At 36.3% G+C, this 19,302-nt stretch overlaps 1 protein-coding gene across 1 annotated transcript; it reads right to left on the reverse strand.

Annotated features, from left to right (window-relative positions):
* Positions 1-16,662: 16,662 nt before the first annotated feature.
* On the reverse strand, positions 16,663-18,898 carry LOC120415002 (perlucin-like). Its single transcript, XM_039576359.1, has 2 exons — positions 18,838-18,898; positions 16,663-18,780 (listed from the first exon to the last, which is right to left on the reverse strand). Exons 1-2 carry the CDS (start codon positions 18,896-18,898, stop codon positions 18,251-18,253), a joined length of 591 nt encoding a protein of 196 aa, XP_039432293.1. The 3' UTR covers positions 16,663-18,250.
* Positions 18,899-19,302: the final 404 nt, after the last annotated feature.

Consider the following 19,302-nt stretch of genomic DNA (forward strand, 5'->3'; position numbering starts at 1 on the left):
TTTAGTTAAGAAATTTTCAGGATTCCTTAAATAAATCTGAATTTATTTAAAATCAGATTTATAAATTTGGCAAATGGGAACCTGTTCTAAATTATCCGGTTAAGGAAACCAGATGACACTTGACATTTTAATTGAATTTATTTAAAAAAAAAATACTGGATTTATAAGATTCCTGTTTTAAAATCAGAATTTATTTATGATTTCTTTGACATTATAATTAAATTTGTTTTAAAACATAGTTACTGGATTTATAAGATTCCTGTAAAACATATGAATTTATTTAATATCAGATTCCGAAATGTTGTCAAATGGCTAATGAGAACCTGTTCTAAATAATTTGGATCAGGAAACCAGTGGACACTTGACATTTTAATTAAATTTATTTAAAAATACATATTCACCGGATTTATAAAATTCCTTGCAAAATTCTGAAATAATTAAAAATTATTTTAACAATTTAATTTCATTTATTTTAATAACATAGTAACTGGATTAACAAGATTCTTCGAAAAATCAGAATTTATTTAAAATCATTTTGAAATTTTAATTAAATTTATTTCTAAAAATAGTTACTGGACTTAACAGATTCCTGGAAAAAATCAGAATTTATTTAAAATCAGAATCTGTCGTGTGGCCAAATGGCCAATTGGAACCTGTTCTAAATAATCCGGATCAGGAAACCAGTAGACACTTGACATTTTAATTAAATTTATTTAAAAAAGTTACTGGAATAATGAGATTCGTGTTAAAAAAAAAACAGATTTTATTTAAAATTATTTTGAAATTTCTATAACATTTATCTAAAATAATAGTAGCTGTACTTGACAGATTCCTAGAAAAAAATCTGAATTTATTTAAAATCAGAATCAGAGATGTGGCCGAATTGCTAATTGGAACCTGTTCTAAATAATCCGGATCATTAAACCAGTTGACACTTGACATTTTAATTAAATTTATTTAAAAAAATTACTGAATTTATAAGATTCCTGTTAAAAAATCAGAATTTATTTAAAATTATTTTGACTTTTTTGTTAAATTTATTTAAAAACATAGTTACTTGATTTATAAGAGTTCCTGAAAATTCTGACTTTACTTAAAATTATTTTGACAAACTAATCAAATTTATTTTAAAAAACATAGTTACTGGATTTATAAGATTCTTCGAAAAATCTGAATTTATTTAAAATCATTTTGAAAATTTAATAATTTTTTTTTTTAGAATATTCATTGGACTTAACAAATTCCTGAAAAAAAATCAGAATTTATTTAAAATCAGAATCAGAATTTAATTAAATTCATTTAAAATCAGAATCAGAAATAAGTCAAATGGCTAATGGGAACCTGTTCTAAATAATTCGGATCTGGAAACCAGTGGACACTTGACATTTTATTTAAATTTATTTAAAAAAGTTACTGGAATAATAAGATTCCTGTTAAAATAAAACAGATTTTACTTAAAATTATTTTGAAATTTTAATTGAATTTATTTAAATAAATAGAGCAGTTCTCTAGGATTTCGGTCATTCGATTTTTTTTTGTATTTTTTAATCCGACTGAAACTTTTTTGGTGCCTTCGGTATGCCCAAAGAAGCTATTTTGCATCATTAGTTTGTCCATATAATTTTCCATACAAATTTGGCAGCTGTCCATACAAAAATGATGTATGAAAATTCAAAAATCTGTATCTTTTGAAGGAATTTTTTGATCGATTTGGTGTCTTTGGCAAAGTTGTAGGTATGGATACGGACTACACTGGAAAAAAATGATACACGGTAAAAAAAATTTGGTGATTTTTTTATTTAACTTTTTATCACTAAAATTTGATTTGCAAAAAAACACTATTTTTAATTTTTTTTATTTTTTGATATGTTTTAGAGGACATAAAATGCCAACTTTTCAGAAATTTCCTGGTTGTGCAAAAAATCATTGTCCGAGTTATGAATTTTTTAATCAATACTGATTTTAAAAAAAAATTGAAATATTGGTCGCAAAATTTGTTAAACTTCATTTTTCGTTGTAAAATCAAATTTGCAATCAAAAAGTACTTTAGTAAAATTTTGATAAAGTGCACCGTTTTCAAGTTAAATCCATATTTAGGTGACTTTTTTGAAAATTGTGGCAGTTTTTCATTTTTTTAAATTAGTGCACATGTTTGCACACTTTTGGAAAAAATATTTTTGAAAAGCTGAGAAAATTCTCTATATTTTGCTTATTCGGACTTTGTTGATACGACCTTTAGTTGCTGAGATATTGCAATGCAAAGGTTTAAAAACAGGAAAATTGATGTTTTCTAAGTCTCACTCAAACAGCCCACCATTTTTTAATGTCGATATCTCAGCAACTAATGGTCCGATTTTCAATGTTAATATATGAAACATTTGTGAAATTTTTCGATCTTTTCGAAAACATTATTTTCAAAATTTTCAAATCAAGACTAACATTTCAAAAGGGCCAAACATTCAATATTACGCCCTTTTAAAATGTTAGTCTTGATTTGAAAATTTTGAAAATATTGTTTTCGAAAAGATCGGAAAATTTCACAAATGTTTCATATATTAACATTGAAAATCGGACCATTAGTTGCTGAGATATCGACATTAAAAAATGGTGGGCTGTTTGAGTGAGACTTAGAAAACATCAATTTTCCTGTTTTTAAACCTTTGCATTGCAATATCTCAGCAACTAAAGGTCGTATCAACAAAGTCCGAAGAAGCAAAATATAGAGAATTTTCTCAGCTTTTCAAAAATATTTTTTCCAAAAGTGTGCAAACATGTGCACTAATTTAAAAAAATGAAAAACTGCCACAATTTTCAAAAAAGTCACCTAAATATGGATTTAACTTGAAAACGGTGCACTTTATCAAAATTTTACTAAAGTACTTTTTGATTGCAAATTTGATTTTACATCGAAAAATGAAGTTGAAAAAATTTTGCGACCAATATTTCGATTTTTTGAAAAAATCAGTATTGATTAAAAAATTCATAACTCGGTCAATGATTTTTTGCACAACCTGGAAATTTCTGAAAAGTTGGCATTTTATGTCCTCTAAAACATATCAAAAAATAAAAAAAATTAAAAATAGTGTTTTTTTGCAAATCAAATTTTAGTGATAAAAAGTTAAATAAAAAAATCACCAATTTTTTTTTACCGTGTATCATTTTTTTCCAGTGTAGTCCGTATCCATACCTACAACTTTGCCGAAGACATCAAATCGATCAAAAAATTCCTTCAAAAGATACAGATTTTTGAATTTTCATACATCATTTTTGTATGGACAGCTGCCAAATTTGTATGAAAAATTATATGGACAAACTAATGATGCAAAATGGCTTCTTTGGGCATACCAAAGGCACCAAAAAAGTTTCAGTCGGATTAAAAAATACAAAAATTAAAATTGAAGAAAAAAGACCGATTTCGTAGAGAATTGCTCAATAGTAACTGGACTTAACAGATTCCTGGAGAAAAACTGAATTTATTTTAAATCAGAATAAGAAATATGACCAAATGGCCAATTGGAACTTTTTCTAAATAATCCGGATCATGAAACCAGTTGACACTTGAAATTTTTATTAAATTTATTTAAAAAAAAATACTGGATTTATAAGATTCCTGTTAAAAAACAGAATTTATTTAAAATTATTTTGAAATTTCAGTTAAATTTATTTAAAGACCTAGTAACTGGATTTATAAGAGTCCCTGAAAAATTCTGACTTTACTTAAAATTATTTTGACAAATTAATCAAATTTATTTAAAAAAAAAAAAACATAGTTACTGGATTTATAAGATTCTTCGAAATATCTGAATTTATTTAAAATCATTTTGAAATTTTAAATAAATTGATTTTTAAAAATAGTAACTGGACTTAACAGATTCCTGGAAAAAAACTGAATTTATTTAAGATCAGAATCTGATGTGTGGCCAGATGGACAATTGGAACCTGTTCTAAATAATCCGGATCATGAACCCGGTTGACACTTGACATTTTAATTAAATTTATTTAAAAAAAATACTGGATTTATAAGATTCCTGTTAAAAATTCAGAATTTATTTAAAATTATTTTGACATTTAAGTTAAATTTATTTAAAAACATAGTTAATTAATAAGAGTCCCTGAAAAATTCTGACTTTACCTTAAATTATTTTGACAAATTAATCAAATTTATTTCAAAAAAACATAGTAACTGGATTTATAAGATTTTTCGAAAAATCAGAATTTATTTAAAATCATTTTGAAATTTTAATTAAATGTATTTCTAAAAATAGTTACTGGACTTAACAGATTCCTGGAAAAAATCAGAATTTATTTAAAATCAGAATCTGTCGTGTGGCCAAATGGCCAATTGGAACCTGTTCTAAATAATCCGGATCAGGAACCAGTGGACACTTGACATTTTAATTAAATTTATTTAAAAAAGTTACTGGAATAATAAGATTCCTGTTAAAATAAAACAGATTTTATTTAAAATTATTTTGAAATTTTAATTGATTTTTTTTTTTAAATAAATAGTAACTGGACTTAACAGATTCCTGGAGAAAAACTGAATTTATTTAAAATCAGAATAAGAAAAAACGAAACTATTGGCACTACGCCCCCCGGGGCATGGCCTTCCTCTAACGTGGGATTTCTGCTCCAGCGCCTCTGACGAGACAGGAGAAACCGGGACCGACGTTTTACTTCACCATCCGATAGAAGCTCAGTGGATAAGGCGGGAATCGAACCCGCGTCTCATAGCATCATCGGGATCGGCAGCCGAAGCCGCTACCCCTGCGCCACGAGACCCACTCAGAATAAGAAATATGTCTAAATGGCCAATTGGAACCTGTTCTAAATAATCTGGATCATGAAACCAGTTGACACTTAAAATTTTAATTAAATTTATTTAAAAAAAATACTGGATTTATAAGATTCCTGTTAAAAAAAAACAGAATTTATTTAAAATTATTTTGAATTTTTAGTTAAATTTATTTAAAGACATAGTAACTGGATTTATAAGAGTCCCTGAAAAATTCTGACTTTACTTAAAATTATTTTGACAAATTAATCAAATTTATTTAAAAAAAACATGGATTGATAAGATTCTTCGAAAAATCAGAATTTATTTAAAATCATTTTGAAATTTTAATTAAATTTATTTAAAAAAATAGTTACTGGACTTAACAGATTCCTGGAAAAAATCAGAATTTATTTAAAATCAGAATCTGTCGTGTGGCCAAATGGCCAATTGGAACCTGTTCCAAATAATCCGGATCAGGAAACTAGTGGTCACTTGACATTTTAATTAAATTTATTTAAAAAAGTTACTGGAATAATAAGATTCCTGTTAAAATAAAACAGATTTTATTTAAATTTATTTTTGAAATTTCAACTGAATTTATTTAAATAAATAGTAACTGGACTTAACAGATTCCTGGAAAAAAACTGAATTAATTTAAAATCAGAATAAGAAATGTGACCAAACAGCCAATTGGAACCTATTCTAAATAATCAAGATCATGAAACCAGTTGTTACTTTACATTTTAATTAAATTTATTTTAAAAAAACTGGATTTATAAGATTCCTGTTGAAAAAGAGAATTTATTTAAAATTATTTTGACATCTTAGTTAAATTTATTTAAAAACATAGTTACTTGATTTATAAGAGACCCAAAAAAATCTGACTTCTCTTTAAATTATTTTGACAAATTAATTAAATTCATTTAAAAAAACATAGTTACTGGATTTATAAGATTCTTCGAAAAATCAGAATTTATTTAGAATCATTTTGAAATTGTAATTAAATTTATTTCTAAAAATAGTTACTGGACTTAACAGATTCCTGGAAAAAATCAGAATTTATTTAAAATCAGAATCTGATGTGTGTCCAGATGGCCAATTGGAACCTGTTCTAAATAATCCGGATCATGAAACCTGTTGACACTTGATACTTTAATTAATTTTATTTAAAAGAAAAAAATACTGGATATATAAGATTCCTGTTAAAAAATCAAAATTTATTAAAAGTTATTTTGACATTTAATTAAATTTATTTAAAACATAGTTTCTGGATTTATAAGAGTCCCGGAGAAATTATTTTGACAAATTTATTAAATTTATTTCAAAAACATAGTTACTGGATTTATAAAAAAGCAAAGCTCATTTCTAGGCGTCCGAAGGTTATATGTGGTGAGTCACTCAAAAACTCTTTTACGCAAATGGACCGACGCTTTACTTCCCCATCCGATAGAAGGCGTGATCAGGCAAATCTCGTCTCGAAAAATGCCACCGGGTCCGTCTGGGATTGAACCCAGGCCATACTGTGGTGAGAGGCAACTACGCTAACCACCAGGCCTGCAAAATGTTTCCAACCCAGCGTACACATGAAGCAAACCAAAATGTCAGTTCACTGCTAGCATCTGACTGTAAGCCTACTGTGTCCGTTCAACCACTGTCGCCTGACTCGTGCCGGTCGGCTGCTGGAGAATGAGAGACGTGAAAAAATGAGCTACACTCACTCAATTCGTGTCGTATGACTGACTCGTAAAATCCTCTCTAAACACTATTTTGACCATTTTTAAACAATTGAATGGTTCTAGACTGTGCAAAACACTTAAAACAACCATAACTTATATTCAAAATTACATTTCCACGCATAAATACCAACTTTTTGTGTAAAAACTTGTTTCTTTATGTGTGTGCGTGCAACGTCGAATGAGCGTTGGTCGACTACTGCCTCGCATTGCAGCTGCTCAGTGAGCTAGGGCACTCACGACTGCGCCGGGTTTGTTTATGTCACGGTTTTGCGGTTTTGTGAATGGATCTCAAAAATTCGAGTCAGCGTCACCGATTTTCGAGTCAGGACCCCTGACATTTTCAGCTCTGCTAACCACTGCCTCACCGGACCTGGCCCGGATTTATAAGATTCTTCGAAAAATCTGAATTTATTTAAAATCATTTTGAAATTTGAATTAAATTTATTTTTAAAAATAGTTACTGGACTTAACAGATTCCTGAAAAAATCGCAATTTATTCAAAATCAGAATCTCAAGTGTGGCCAAATGGCCAATGGGAACTTGTTCTAAATAATCCGGATCAGGAAACTGGTTGACACTTGACATTTTAATTAAATTTATTAAAAAAAAGTTACTGGATTTATGAGATTCTAATCTAATCTAATCTAATCAAATCAGACCCTAGCGCAGCCAATCTTTCGAAAGGATCCTGGAGAGTGCCTTAGGTTAGATGACGCCTAGCACCCTTCTTGTCATTTATTAACATTTGTAGTGCGCCATTGCATTAGAAATGCATTGAAACATCACAAGCGTTAAACCGGCCAGGCCTACTGCGTAAAGCCGTATCGCAGAGATGACTCGTAATTGGGTTGAGTTTGAGCACTGAGTGTTCGAACAACAACACAATTCTGAATCGACAGGGGAAGAAGAAGCGTGGGGACACACCATCATACGCTCCAAGATTTGGTTGTATTCGTTGGGAGCACCATGCTAAGAAGGTTTGGTACTCTGGGACCCTCTGGGATGGGACATTGTATTTCCACGAATGCCCTGGACACTATTTGCCGTGGTTATAGCGCCACAACTCGCTCTCTGTAACAGTATTCCTAATTCCAGTCCACGCTCACCAAGTCATCATGGCCTTGTGGTTAGCATTTTTGCTTACCAATCCAAAGGACGGAGGATCGAACCCCGCCTCGAGCGACTTTGATTTTTCGTTCATATTCATCATTTCAAATTTATGCGTTCTTAAACTTTCTCGTTGGGAGCAGATGGGAATCGAACCCAGAACCATTCGCTTACAAAGCGAACACCGTAACCATTCAGCCACAGCCGCTCCCCGCAGTTACTGGATTTATGAGATTCCTGTTAAAAAATCAGAATTTATTAAAAAATTATTTTATTCAAAAAAAAAATTATTTGACTTAATAAATTTCTGCAAAAATTCTGAATTTTCTTTAAATCAAAATCAGAAATCTGGCCAAGTGGCCAACCGGAACCTGTTTTAAATGTTGTTAAAATGTTGTCGAATATATTAGTTAGGATAATTTCAAACCTCACTAAAATGAAACTGAATTTACTTAAAATCAGATACTTTCTGATTTTTATTTTAGATAAATCAAGATTTTCTGCAGAATTTTTGTAAGTAGTGTAGTTATTTTTAAAATAAATTTAATTGAAATTTCAAAATGATTTCAAAAAAAATTAGATTTTTACAGGAATCTTATAAATCCAGTAACTATGTTTTTAAAATAAATTAAATGAAAATGTAAAAATAAATTTAAATGAATTCTGTTTTTTTAAACAGGAATCTTATAAATTCGATAGCTCTTTTTTTAAATAAACTTAATTAAGATGTCAAGTGTCATCTGGTTTCCTAATCCGGATTATTTAGAACAGGTTCCCATTGGCCACATTTATAAATCTGATTTTAATTAAATTCAGATGCATTTTAAGGAATCCTGAAAATTTCTTAATAAAATTATTTTACAATATTTTAACAACATTTAAAACAGGTTCCGGTAGGCCACTCGGCCAACTTTCTGATCTGATTTGTTTTCCAGGAATCTTGAATTTTGTCCACTGGTTCCCTGTCCGGAATATATAAACATGGTCCGGTTAGCCATTTGGCTACATCTCTGATTCTGATTTTGATGAAATTTAGATTAATTAAAAAAAATAAACTTATTTTTTTAATTTTAAATAAAACTGTCAAGTGTCCACTGGTTCCATGATCCGGAACATTTAGAATAGATTCCCGATGGCCACATTTCTGATTCTGGCTATAAATAAAATCAGATTTTTTTTTCAAGGAATTTTGAAATTCTGGTAACTAAAACAACTTTTTAATAAATTCAATAAAAATGTCATGTGACCACTGTTTCCCGGATCCGGGACAGTCAGAACAGGTTCCCATTGGCCCCTTGGCCATATTTTGAGATTCTGAAAATATAGAGTAGCAAAAAATGCTTCAACACCACATTTGATTTTCTAAATTGTCTGACACATAGGAAATTTGAAAAAAAAAAACTGCTTAAATGTTTTCTAGTTTCCGGATCCGGATAGGCCAGAACCGGTTCTCAATGGCCACATTTTCGATAAAACACCTTCAGATATGCTTGGACAAACCATTTTTTGAGTTTTTATTGATTGTTTGAAGCAATAGTATGTTTTTTTTCGCATAAAGAGCAACAAATTTCAAAATTTTGAAGATTTCGCACAATTTTGGCCAATAATCCGGATTTCCACCGGAACCGGTCACGGGAACCGACCAACGGGACCATATTTTGGGTTTTAATAACAATTTACCGTCCAATGACACTAGAAGCATCTAAAAAGACCTTATAAAACTTAAGTTACAGTGAAAACAAAATAAAAAATATTTTTTCGACGGGGGGTGATTCATATGCAAAACTTCTGCATTGAATATCTCGAGCTAGGGTAACAATTAAGACATGGGCCAGGTTGCATTGTGTTCAGGAAGCCGATCCCTCGGGGAGTTTTTTGAATCGTCCTGCTAATAACAAAAAAAAATTTTTTGTTACGCTGTGTTATCGATAATCAACGCGTTGATCACCGCCGTTTAAATCAACGACTTCGTTGACGTTGACGATTAAATCAACGATGGCTTCGATTACGATTACGTTTAAATCAACGATCAACGACATCAATGATGTAAACGCCGTTGAATTCAACGATTAACAGCATTGCTATCTTCATTGTCTCTTAAACAATTTTATAGCAAATTTTCTGAACTTCCCAAAATAAATTTGAAATGGTCACTCATGGTCACTATTTATAAAAATCGAAAAAATGCAAATATTTCGCTAAAATCAAAATTCAGGTGGCTATATCTTGAAAACAGAGCCCTTTATCAAAAAAAAAATCTGTGAAGTACTTTTCGATTGGAAATTCAAGCCAAAATTGTATGGAGACTTGTATGGGTGAACCAATGACGCAAATAGCTTCTTTGGTCATAGAGAAGGCCCTCACAAAGTTTGGACCAAATCAAAAAATACAAAAAATAAAAATGGTCGAAATCGGCCGATTTCGTAAACAGTTGCTCAAATTTAAAGAGTTCTTCTTTCCAATGCTTTTTAAAGATCAAAAATTTTTAGATTGAAGCCCGTTCAAAGGCGGGGTAAGGTTGTAGAGGGTTAATTTTAACATTAAACTAAGAATCTTTAAATATTTCATGACGATTCATAAATAAAATTATAAATTTAAATATAGAACACAGAAGTTTGGCAAATTTCACTTTTAATTTTCAGCGTTCTTGGCTGTAACGGTTATTTCATTTCTCATCTTCAAAGAATATTTGAAATAGAAAAAAATCATTAACCCGGGCATGGTCTTCGGGTCTATAGGACCCAGTAGCACTATAAAAGTAATTGTAACTTTTGACCAAAAACACCTAGAGATCTGAAATTTTGTGACTTTGTGTATCTTACTAAGACACACATTCTGGCCAAAAATGAACTTCCGGTGGCCACCGGAAGTGCCCACCAAAAAAAAACTGACACCAATGGTATTCCGGGTCTATAGGACCCAGAAATGTTTTCAGCTGCCAAAATTCGAGATTGTAACCGATTTTGGATGTCTTGACCGCAAATGAAAGGCTAGGATGTCTACTTTCTGAATTCGACCGGCAGAACCGGGTTTGGACACCGTGGCCACCGGGAACCTGCTATAACCGAAAAAAGTCCTTTTTGAGGCCCCTACTTTGAGGACCTGTATCTCCGAAACGATTGCACATAGCAGGTTGCTTCCGGTTGCATTCGACAGATAATAACCTGAATTTTAAGCTCCAGAAAAAATAATTGGTCCATAGTGGCCACCGGTTCCGGTAACCCGGAACTTCCGGAAAACTTGATTTTTACAGTTTTTGACATAAAACCGACACACAGACCAGTATTTTGAAACCGATTATTTTGTAAATCATTGCAGAAGGATACTATATACCACCCCTGACTGTTTGGTATCGGTTCTGGCCAACTCTGGCCAATCCGGAACCGGTTCCAGGGTACCACTAAAACGGTTCCAATAATTGTCACGCTAGAAACCCGTCATGTTGCATATCAAACTTCATGAAATTGCATGTTATGACCATTTGAGGTCATGCCGATGTCCTCTGACCCATCCTGGTCACTCCGGAACCGGTTACCGGTGGCCACTGGGGGACACTATCGGAATATGCAATGAACCCTATCATCCGACGTATCAAACTTCACGAAATTGAAAGTTATGACCATCTGAGGTCATGCCGATGTCCTCTGACCCATCCTGGTCACTCCGGAACCGGTTACCGGTGGCCACTGGGGGACACTATCGGAATATGCAATGAACCCTATCATCCGACGTATCAAACTTCATGAAATTGAAAGTTATGACCATCTGAGGTCATGCCGATGTCCTCTGACCCATCCTGGTCACTCCGGAACCGGTTACCGGTGGCCACTGGGGGACACTATCGGAATATGTAATGAACCCTATCATCCGACGTATCAAACTTCATGAAATTGAAAGTTATGACCATCTGTGGTCATGCCGATGTCCTCTGACCCATCCTGGTCATTCCGGAACCGGTTACCGGTGGCCACTGGGGGACACTATCGGAATATGCAATGAACCCTATCATCCGACATATCAAACTTCATGAAATTGAAAGTTATGACCATCTGAGGTCATGCCGATGTCCTCTGACCCATCCTGGTCACTCCGGAACCGGTTACCGGTGGCCACTGTGGGACACTATCGGAATATGCAATGAACCCTATCATCCGACGTATCAAACTTCATGAAATTGAAAGTTATGACCATCTGAGGTCATGCCGATGCCCTCGGACCCATCCTGGTCACTCCGGAACCGGTTACCGGTGGCCACTGGGGGACACTATCGGAATATGCAATGAACCCTATCATCCGACGTATCAAACTTCATGAAATTGAAAGTTATGACCATCTGAGGTCATGCCGATGTCCTCGGACCCATCCTGGTCACTCCGGAACCGGTTACCGGTGACCAATGGGGGACACTATCGGAATATGCAATGAACCCTATCATCCGACGTATCAAACTTCACGAAATTGAAAGTTATGACCATCTGTGGTCATGCCGATGTCCTCTGACCCATCTTGGTCACTCCAGAACCGGTTACCGGTGGCCACCGGGGGACACTATCGGAATATGCAATGAACCCTATCATCCGACGTATCAAACTTCATGAAATTGAACATTCTTACCATCTGAGGTCATGCTAACGTCCTTTGAACTTATCTGGTCACTCCAGAATCGGTTACCGTTGGCCACTTGGTGACACTCTCTGAGTATGTAGTAAACCCTATCATCCGACATATCAAACTTCATGAAATTGAAAGTTATGACCATTTGAGGTCATGCCGATGTCCTCTGACACATCCTGGTCACTCCGGAACCGGTTACCGGTGGCCACTGGGGGACACTTGTGGAATATGCTAGAACCCTAACATCCGACATATCAAACTTCATAGAATTGAAAATTATTACTATCCCAGGTTATGCCAACATCTGTATCCTTCTATATCGCACAGCAAAAAATATGTGAATTTTGGAATGTTGAAAATTTGGATAACCACTTTTTTGAGTAATTTTACCTAAAAAATGTGTAAAAATGTGAACCTAATGAAAATTCACCAGAAACTGATGGAAAATCACCAATTCCTGATGTAATATTACACATATTTTTGACACGAAATCTTTCACTATTTTCTCATTACTATAGTTTTTAATCTGTCTATCAATATCAAACTTTTTTTTTCACATTGGGCATTTGTGCGACCACCTAAGAAGGCTATCTTTTGTAATGTACCCTGGTTACAGTCCATACTACAAATTACTCGTATTCATGGGATCGGTAGACGAGGGGATATTTTGCAGCCATTGTTTATCCATTTATCCGGCAGAGTACATGTGCCGAGCATTCTAGCTCAGTTAAACAAAAACGACAGAGGGTGTTAGGCCCCATGCCGATTTTGTGCAGGTGATATCAATCAGGACAATGTCCTGTTAGAAGCCCTGCGAGTATTCGTAGTTCCCTACGGTTTAAGCCAAGAAGTTTCTTGGTGATTGAAGGACTTGGAGTGATAAAAGTTTACGCTTGTCTCAATCCACGCATCTCGCCCCAGATTGAAGCAATTTGCGATTGTCCTCAATTCGTCACTTGTGCTATCTTGTAACACGTCTGCTGTAAAAAGATAGGAGATAGATAGCACACAAGCGACGAATTAGTTATTTCTTGCTTCACGGCACTTTTTGAGATTCCAAGGAACGGCTCGGGATCCACGAATATGCTTGATAAGCCTAGTCTGGCAAGTTCATCAGCCATTTCAATGCCTTCAATGCCGCAGTATCCTGGTACCCAAAACAACATGCCGAGTAGCAAGTTCCAAACATGTTTGGATTCGCATTTAGAGGATTTTAACGCCAATAGTGCAGCTTAGCTATCCGAGAAAATACCGATTTTTGCGTGTCTATAATTTCTAAAATATCAAAATCAAAGGTTAGATGAAAGAGTTTCTGCACCCAAATCTCGGCAACACTCGGTTTGAGAGAAAGACGGCCTCATGAAGTTTGATATGTCGGACGATAGGGTTTCTATTCCGCATATTCCACAAGTGTACACCAGTTGCCATCGGTAACCGATTCCAAAAGCCTGATAGAGTTAGGGGATGTTAGCGTAATTACCTTAGATGTAATATTGTTCAATTTCATGTTGTTCGATATGCCGTAATTGCATATTACGATAATGTTCCCCAAAAGCCACTGGTAACCGGTCCCGGAGTGGCCCTCAGTGGCCATAGGTAACCGGTTCCAGATTGATCAGGTAAGGTTAGTTGAAGTCGGCATAACCTTGGATAGTAATAATTTTCAATTCTATGAAGTTTGATACGTCGGATGATAGGGTTTCTCGCATATTCCACAAGTGTCCCCAAGTGGCCATCGGAAACCGATTCCGAAGTGACCAGAAAAGTTCAAAGAACGTTAGCATGACCTCAGATGGTCATAACATTCAATTTCATGAAGTTTGATACGTCGGATGATAGGGTTTACTACATACTCAGAGAGTGTCACCAAGTGGCCAACGGTAACCGATTCTGGAGTGACCAGATAAGTTCAAAGGACGTTAGCATGACCTCAGATGGTAAGAATGTTCAATTTCATGAAGTTTGATACGTCGGATGACAGGGTTCATTGCATATTCCACAAGTGTCCCCCAGTGGCCACCGGTAACCGGTTCCGGAGTGACCAGGATGTGTCAGAGGACATCGGCATGACCTCAAATGGTCATAACTTTCAATTTCATGAAGTTTGATATGTCGGATGATAGGGTTCATTGCATATTCCGATAGTGTCCCCCAGTGGCCACCGGTAACTGGTTCCGGAGTGACCAGGTTGGGTCAGAGGACATCGGCATGACCTCAAATGGTCATAACTTTCAATTTCATGAAGTTTGATACGTCGGATGATAGGGTTCATTGCATATTCCGATAGTGTCCCCCAGTGGCCACCGGTAACCGGTTCCGGAGTGACCAGGATGGGTCAGAGGACATCGGCATGACCTCAGATGGTCATAACATTCAATTTCGTGAAGTTTGATACGTCGGATGATAGGGTTCATTGCATATTACGATAGTGTCCCCCAGTGGCCACCGGTAACCGGTTCCGGAGTGACCAGGATGGGTCAGAGGACATCGGCATGACCTCAGATGGTCATAACTTTCAATTTCATGAAGTTTGATATGTCGGATGATAGGGTTCATTGCATATTCCGATAGTGTCCCCCAGTGGCCACCGGTAACCGGTTCTGGAGTGACCAGGATGGGTCAGAGGACATCGGCATGACCTCAGATGGTCATAACTTTCAATTTCATGAAGTTTGATATGTCGGATGATAGGGTTCATTGCATATTCCGATAGTGTCCCCCAGTGGCCACCGGTAACCGGTTCCGGAGTGACCAGGATGGGTCAGAGGACATCGGCATGACCTCAAATGGTCATAACATGCAATTTCATGAAGTTTGATAAGCAACATGACGGGTTTCTAGCGTGACAATTAATGGAACCGTTTTAGTGGTACCCTGGAACCGGTTCCGGATTGGCCAGAGTTGGCCAGAACCGATACCAAACAGTCAGGGGTGGTATATAGTATCCTTCTGCAATGATTTACAAAATAATCGGTTTCAAAATACTGGTCTGTGTGACGGTTTTATGTCAAAAACTGTAAAAATCAAGTTTTCAGGAAGTTCCGGGTTACCGGAACCGGTGGCCACTATGGACCAATTATTTTTTCTGGGGCTTAAAATTCAGGTTATTATCTGTCGAATGCAACCGGAAGCAACCTACTATGTGCAATCGTTTCGGAGATACAGGTCCTCAAAGTAGGGGCCTCAAAAAGGACTTTTTTCGGTTATAGCAGGTTCCCGGTGGCCACGGTGTCCAAACCCGGTTCTGCCGGTCGGATTCAGAAAGTAGACATCCTAGCCTTTCATTTGCGGTCAAGACATCCAAAATCGGTTACAATCTCGAATTTTGGCAGCTGAAAACATTTCTGGGTCCTATAGACCCGGAATACCATTCGTGTATGTAGAAAACGAAGACCATGGCCAGGTTAACCACGCTGCATCAATAAACGAAACGAATCAATCACCATCAAAACACTTTCGTCTCAAGAGGACCCACATATTTCCCAGTTTATTTATGCTCATTGTCTGAATATCGTCAGATGTTTGCCTGCTGCCAGCCGATTGTTTCCGATCGATTCACCAAATTATGAGAAGAGGTCCTTTTACCGATCCTTTCCTCAAACCGACTACGCACGATATAGGTTGAGGGTAGTGAGCTGAAATCCATATCTTTATCCGCGTTGCATATGAAAAAATAAAACGGGGAAAAAGGGGTTTCACACAAATTGAGGAAATCATAACCACTCATAAATATGCATCCGGAATGGGTTGTCAGGAAAATGTTGCCAGAGGCGAGGACATCGAAACCATTTATCGAAACCCGTAATTAATGCTGCGAGGTTCGAGCGGCTAGAATGGTGCAGCTATAATGAATTGATTAAATAATTGAATTTTGCGTGCAGACTCATCGAACCGGAAATCGGCTTAGAGTGGATTTGCCCGCGCGAGATGCGTTCTGGCGAAATTTATTTTAATTTGGCGATAATTTACTGTCGATTGTTCGCTTTTGAAGGGGTTGCACAACCGGTTTCTGTCAAATCATCATCGATATGTCGGATTTTTGAAGATTTTTTTTCTCCCCCCTTTGTTGCGCAGTTGAGTGACACTGATTTGTGGATTATGCGAATTATGTCCGATTTGTTCCGCTCAAAATTTGCAAACGAGAATTGTGGATGACTATGCAAATTTGAGAAAAAAAAAGCTGATGGATTTATGCTTGAGTAACGGAAAAAGAGCAATTCTTTTTTAATTTTTATATAAGATCAAAATAATTTGAGGTTGATTTTGGTTTTTGTTGCTTATTCCAGATTTGAAAACCTGATTTGGAGATCTGCCAGAACTGCAAGTTTTAGCTGGCAAAATAGCTTGAATTCATTATTAATTGTTACAAAATGTTTTTGACACACTATTTATTATCATTCAAAAATTTAAAGCAAACAATCTCCACACATCACAACCACCACCTGGACCAGTTGCGCGAAACGGATAATTTTTCCTCTCAGACACCCCACCGTGTTATTTTTTCTTCTGTTCATATTTTCCGCTGGAAAAATAATCCTCAAAATTCGGTAGTGCAAACAACATTGTTTGACCGGCGAGACCACACCAAGGACCACCACCGCGCACCGAAGGGCTACCGTGTCGGGTCTAACAAAGGCAACGTGTCGGCGACCACGTGTCGTGAGTCATTGCTGCGTGTGTGGTGGGGGAAAAACTTAGCGTGTGTGTGATTTAATTGTTTGGAAAATGCGATTAATTCACCTTTAGAGCGACAATGGTTTACTGAGTTCGATTTTTATTTTATTTTAAGTTTTCATAATAAATTTTATTCGTCTTCAACTTAACCTTGATTTGCCATTTGTTGTTGTTTTTAAAATGTCTAGTCTGCTATTTATAATTATATTTTCCTATTTTTGATTGTTTAAATTTAACAAGGTTTAGTTTGAGAACATAACTATTCCAATTTAAAATAATAAGAAAAGTGCAGCAAATTGCATCAACATTTATTTTCAACTCAATTTTCCACGCTTTATCTTGTTTGCACAGCGGTTTGTATTTCGGGAAGTCTTCCTCTTGCTATGACATTGCTTCTAGCGATAAATCCTAAACATTTGGCATGTATTTTCAATTACTGTGGGTTGACCAGTGGAAATGGGTGCATGCATGACTTAATTCCACTAGTTCATAGCCCTGGAATTCCCTTCTGTGATAAAATGATTGTTATTTATTTGAATCGCGGGTCCTCCCAAAACTACACGTAAAAAATCCGTTTATTATTTATTTTGTACACAAACGAGCATCATTTCTCATCATCCCATTTCCCACTGAATGGACCCCGCGCACCGAAACGCGACTAACTATTTTTTGTCATCTCCCCGTCCGTTGAGTGAGGGGCCCGAAGGATTATAAATCATTTGATCCGCGAGCAACAACGCAACGGTTGGGATGCTGGTAGAAGGGCAGAGACCACGTAACAGCTTGCACCTCTGAATCGCACCTCTAATCCCTGGCAGGGACACGCGGGGAGATCTTAATCGCTCAACGGGGCAAACAATCGCGAGGGAATGGGTAAAAAAAAAGCTAGTTAGACAATGGGACGGTCCTCTTCAAAGTGGGATTGCACTTATGGAACATTTTGAGCAAGAACCGTTGGAATTGAAGCAAGAGTGATTTGAGTATAAGGCTGTTGACCTAAATTTGGAAAAAAAATCGCATAATTTACAGTCCTTCTCATAGTCCTTAGTGAATTGCAAATTCACATGCGATTTGACATCTCTGACGCGCAATGATTTGTGTTGAAGATTGAAACATGATCGAAAAACCGTTTGCTTAGCATCATTGCTTGGAAGGCACGACGACAGTTTAGGAGGCATCAAAAACTGCAATACTCTTGGAAAAGGGGACGATGTCACATTTATTCTGTACTATTTTATTCTATACAATATTCCAATTACATAACTGTGGCACTGTGAGGATGAGTGATGCGCAAAAAAACGAACGATTTTGTTTTATAAATTACCCAAAAAACACTGGTGCATCACTCAGAATCTTCCTCGTCGCAATCGTCATCGACGTCGACATCTGCCTCGCAGATGAACCGTTGCAGCAGAAAGCAGTTGGCATCGTTCCACTGAACGCCCCCGAAACGGCCCACCTCGAGACAGTTCTCCAGCCCCAGGAAGTCACTCGGCTGCAGCGGGTAAAAGTTTGTGTAGCCACCGTTCTTCCCGACCGGTTCGTTCGTCGAGATCCACGTAAAGTATCCTTCCTTGCCCTCGTCCGTTCCCCCGATCCACCACACGCCGAACGGAATCAGCAGCTGTTTGATGGTCGACTCGAGCAGCTCCGAGTCCTCCTTGGACGTAACGGTGGCCAACCGCTGCCCAAAGCCCTGGCACCGACGCCACGCGTCGTAGAACGTCACGTAGCTCTGGTTGTGCACGATGTAACGCTTCTTCGTTGCAGCGTGAACTTCAAACAAACACCAAATTAGATTCACCAGCACAAAAAATAAAAACACTCCAGAAATTCTTACCAGAAAGCACCGCAACGAATAAAATCGCAAATCTCAAAAGATTAACACCTTTCCCCATGATTTTTTTTTCTCTACTCTGTGGAGCACACCTCTGGTGGCGTCAAAAGTCACTTGAACCGAGTCAAACGCCGAAACTGGACTGAACCACATTTATACGCGAGGACACGTTTTTAATAGTATCCAATTGATAAGTGGAACGCATTCTCAAGCAGGCGTGATGTCGGTTTGTAAAACATTTTTATGTAATTTTCGGCAACGACTATCGGCGAGTTCCGAGAATGGAGTACCCGACGCGATTGGTAGTGAGCAATGTATTTCTTACGGAGCGAACTGTCAAACTACCAGTCGAATCGGGTATTCCATTGCTGGACGGGGTTGACCTTTGGTGATAAGAGGCGGTTTACGTGAGTTTTTGCTTTAAATAAAGGGATTGTAAAAAATAACAAGGACCTCCGAAATCAGCCGCGCAGAATATGGTGGACGTGGTTGTTAACTGGAACTTGTACGGGAAAAGTTGGAAAATTTTAAGCTGTTCGCGCGCAATTATGTTTTGT

This window comes from Culex pipiens, chromosome 2 (genome assembly GCF_016801865.2).
Source record: "Culex pipiens pallens isolate TS chromosome 2, TS_CPP_V2, whole genome shotgun sequence".
NCBI classification, from domain to species: domain Eukaryota; kingdom Metazoa; phylum Arthropoda; class Insecta; order Diptera; family Culicidae; genus Culex; species Culex pipiens.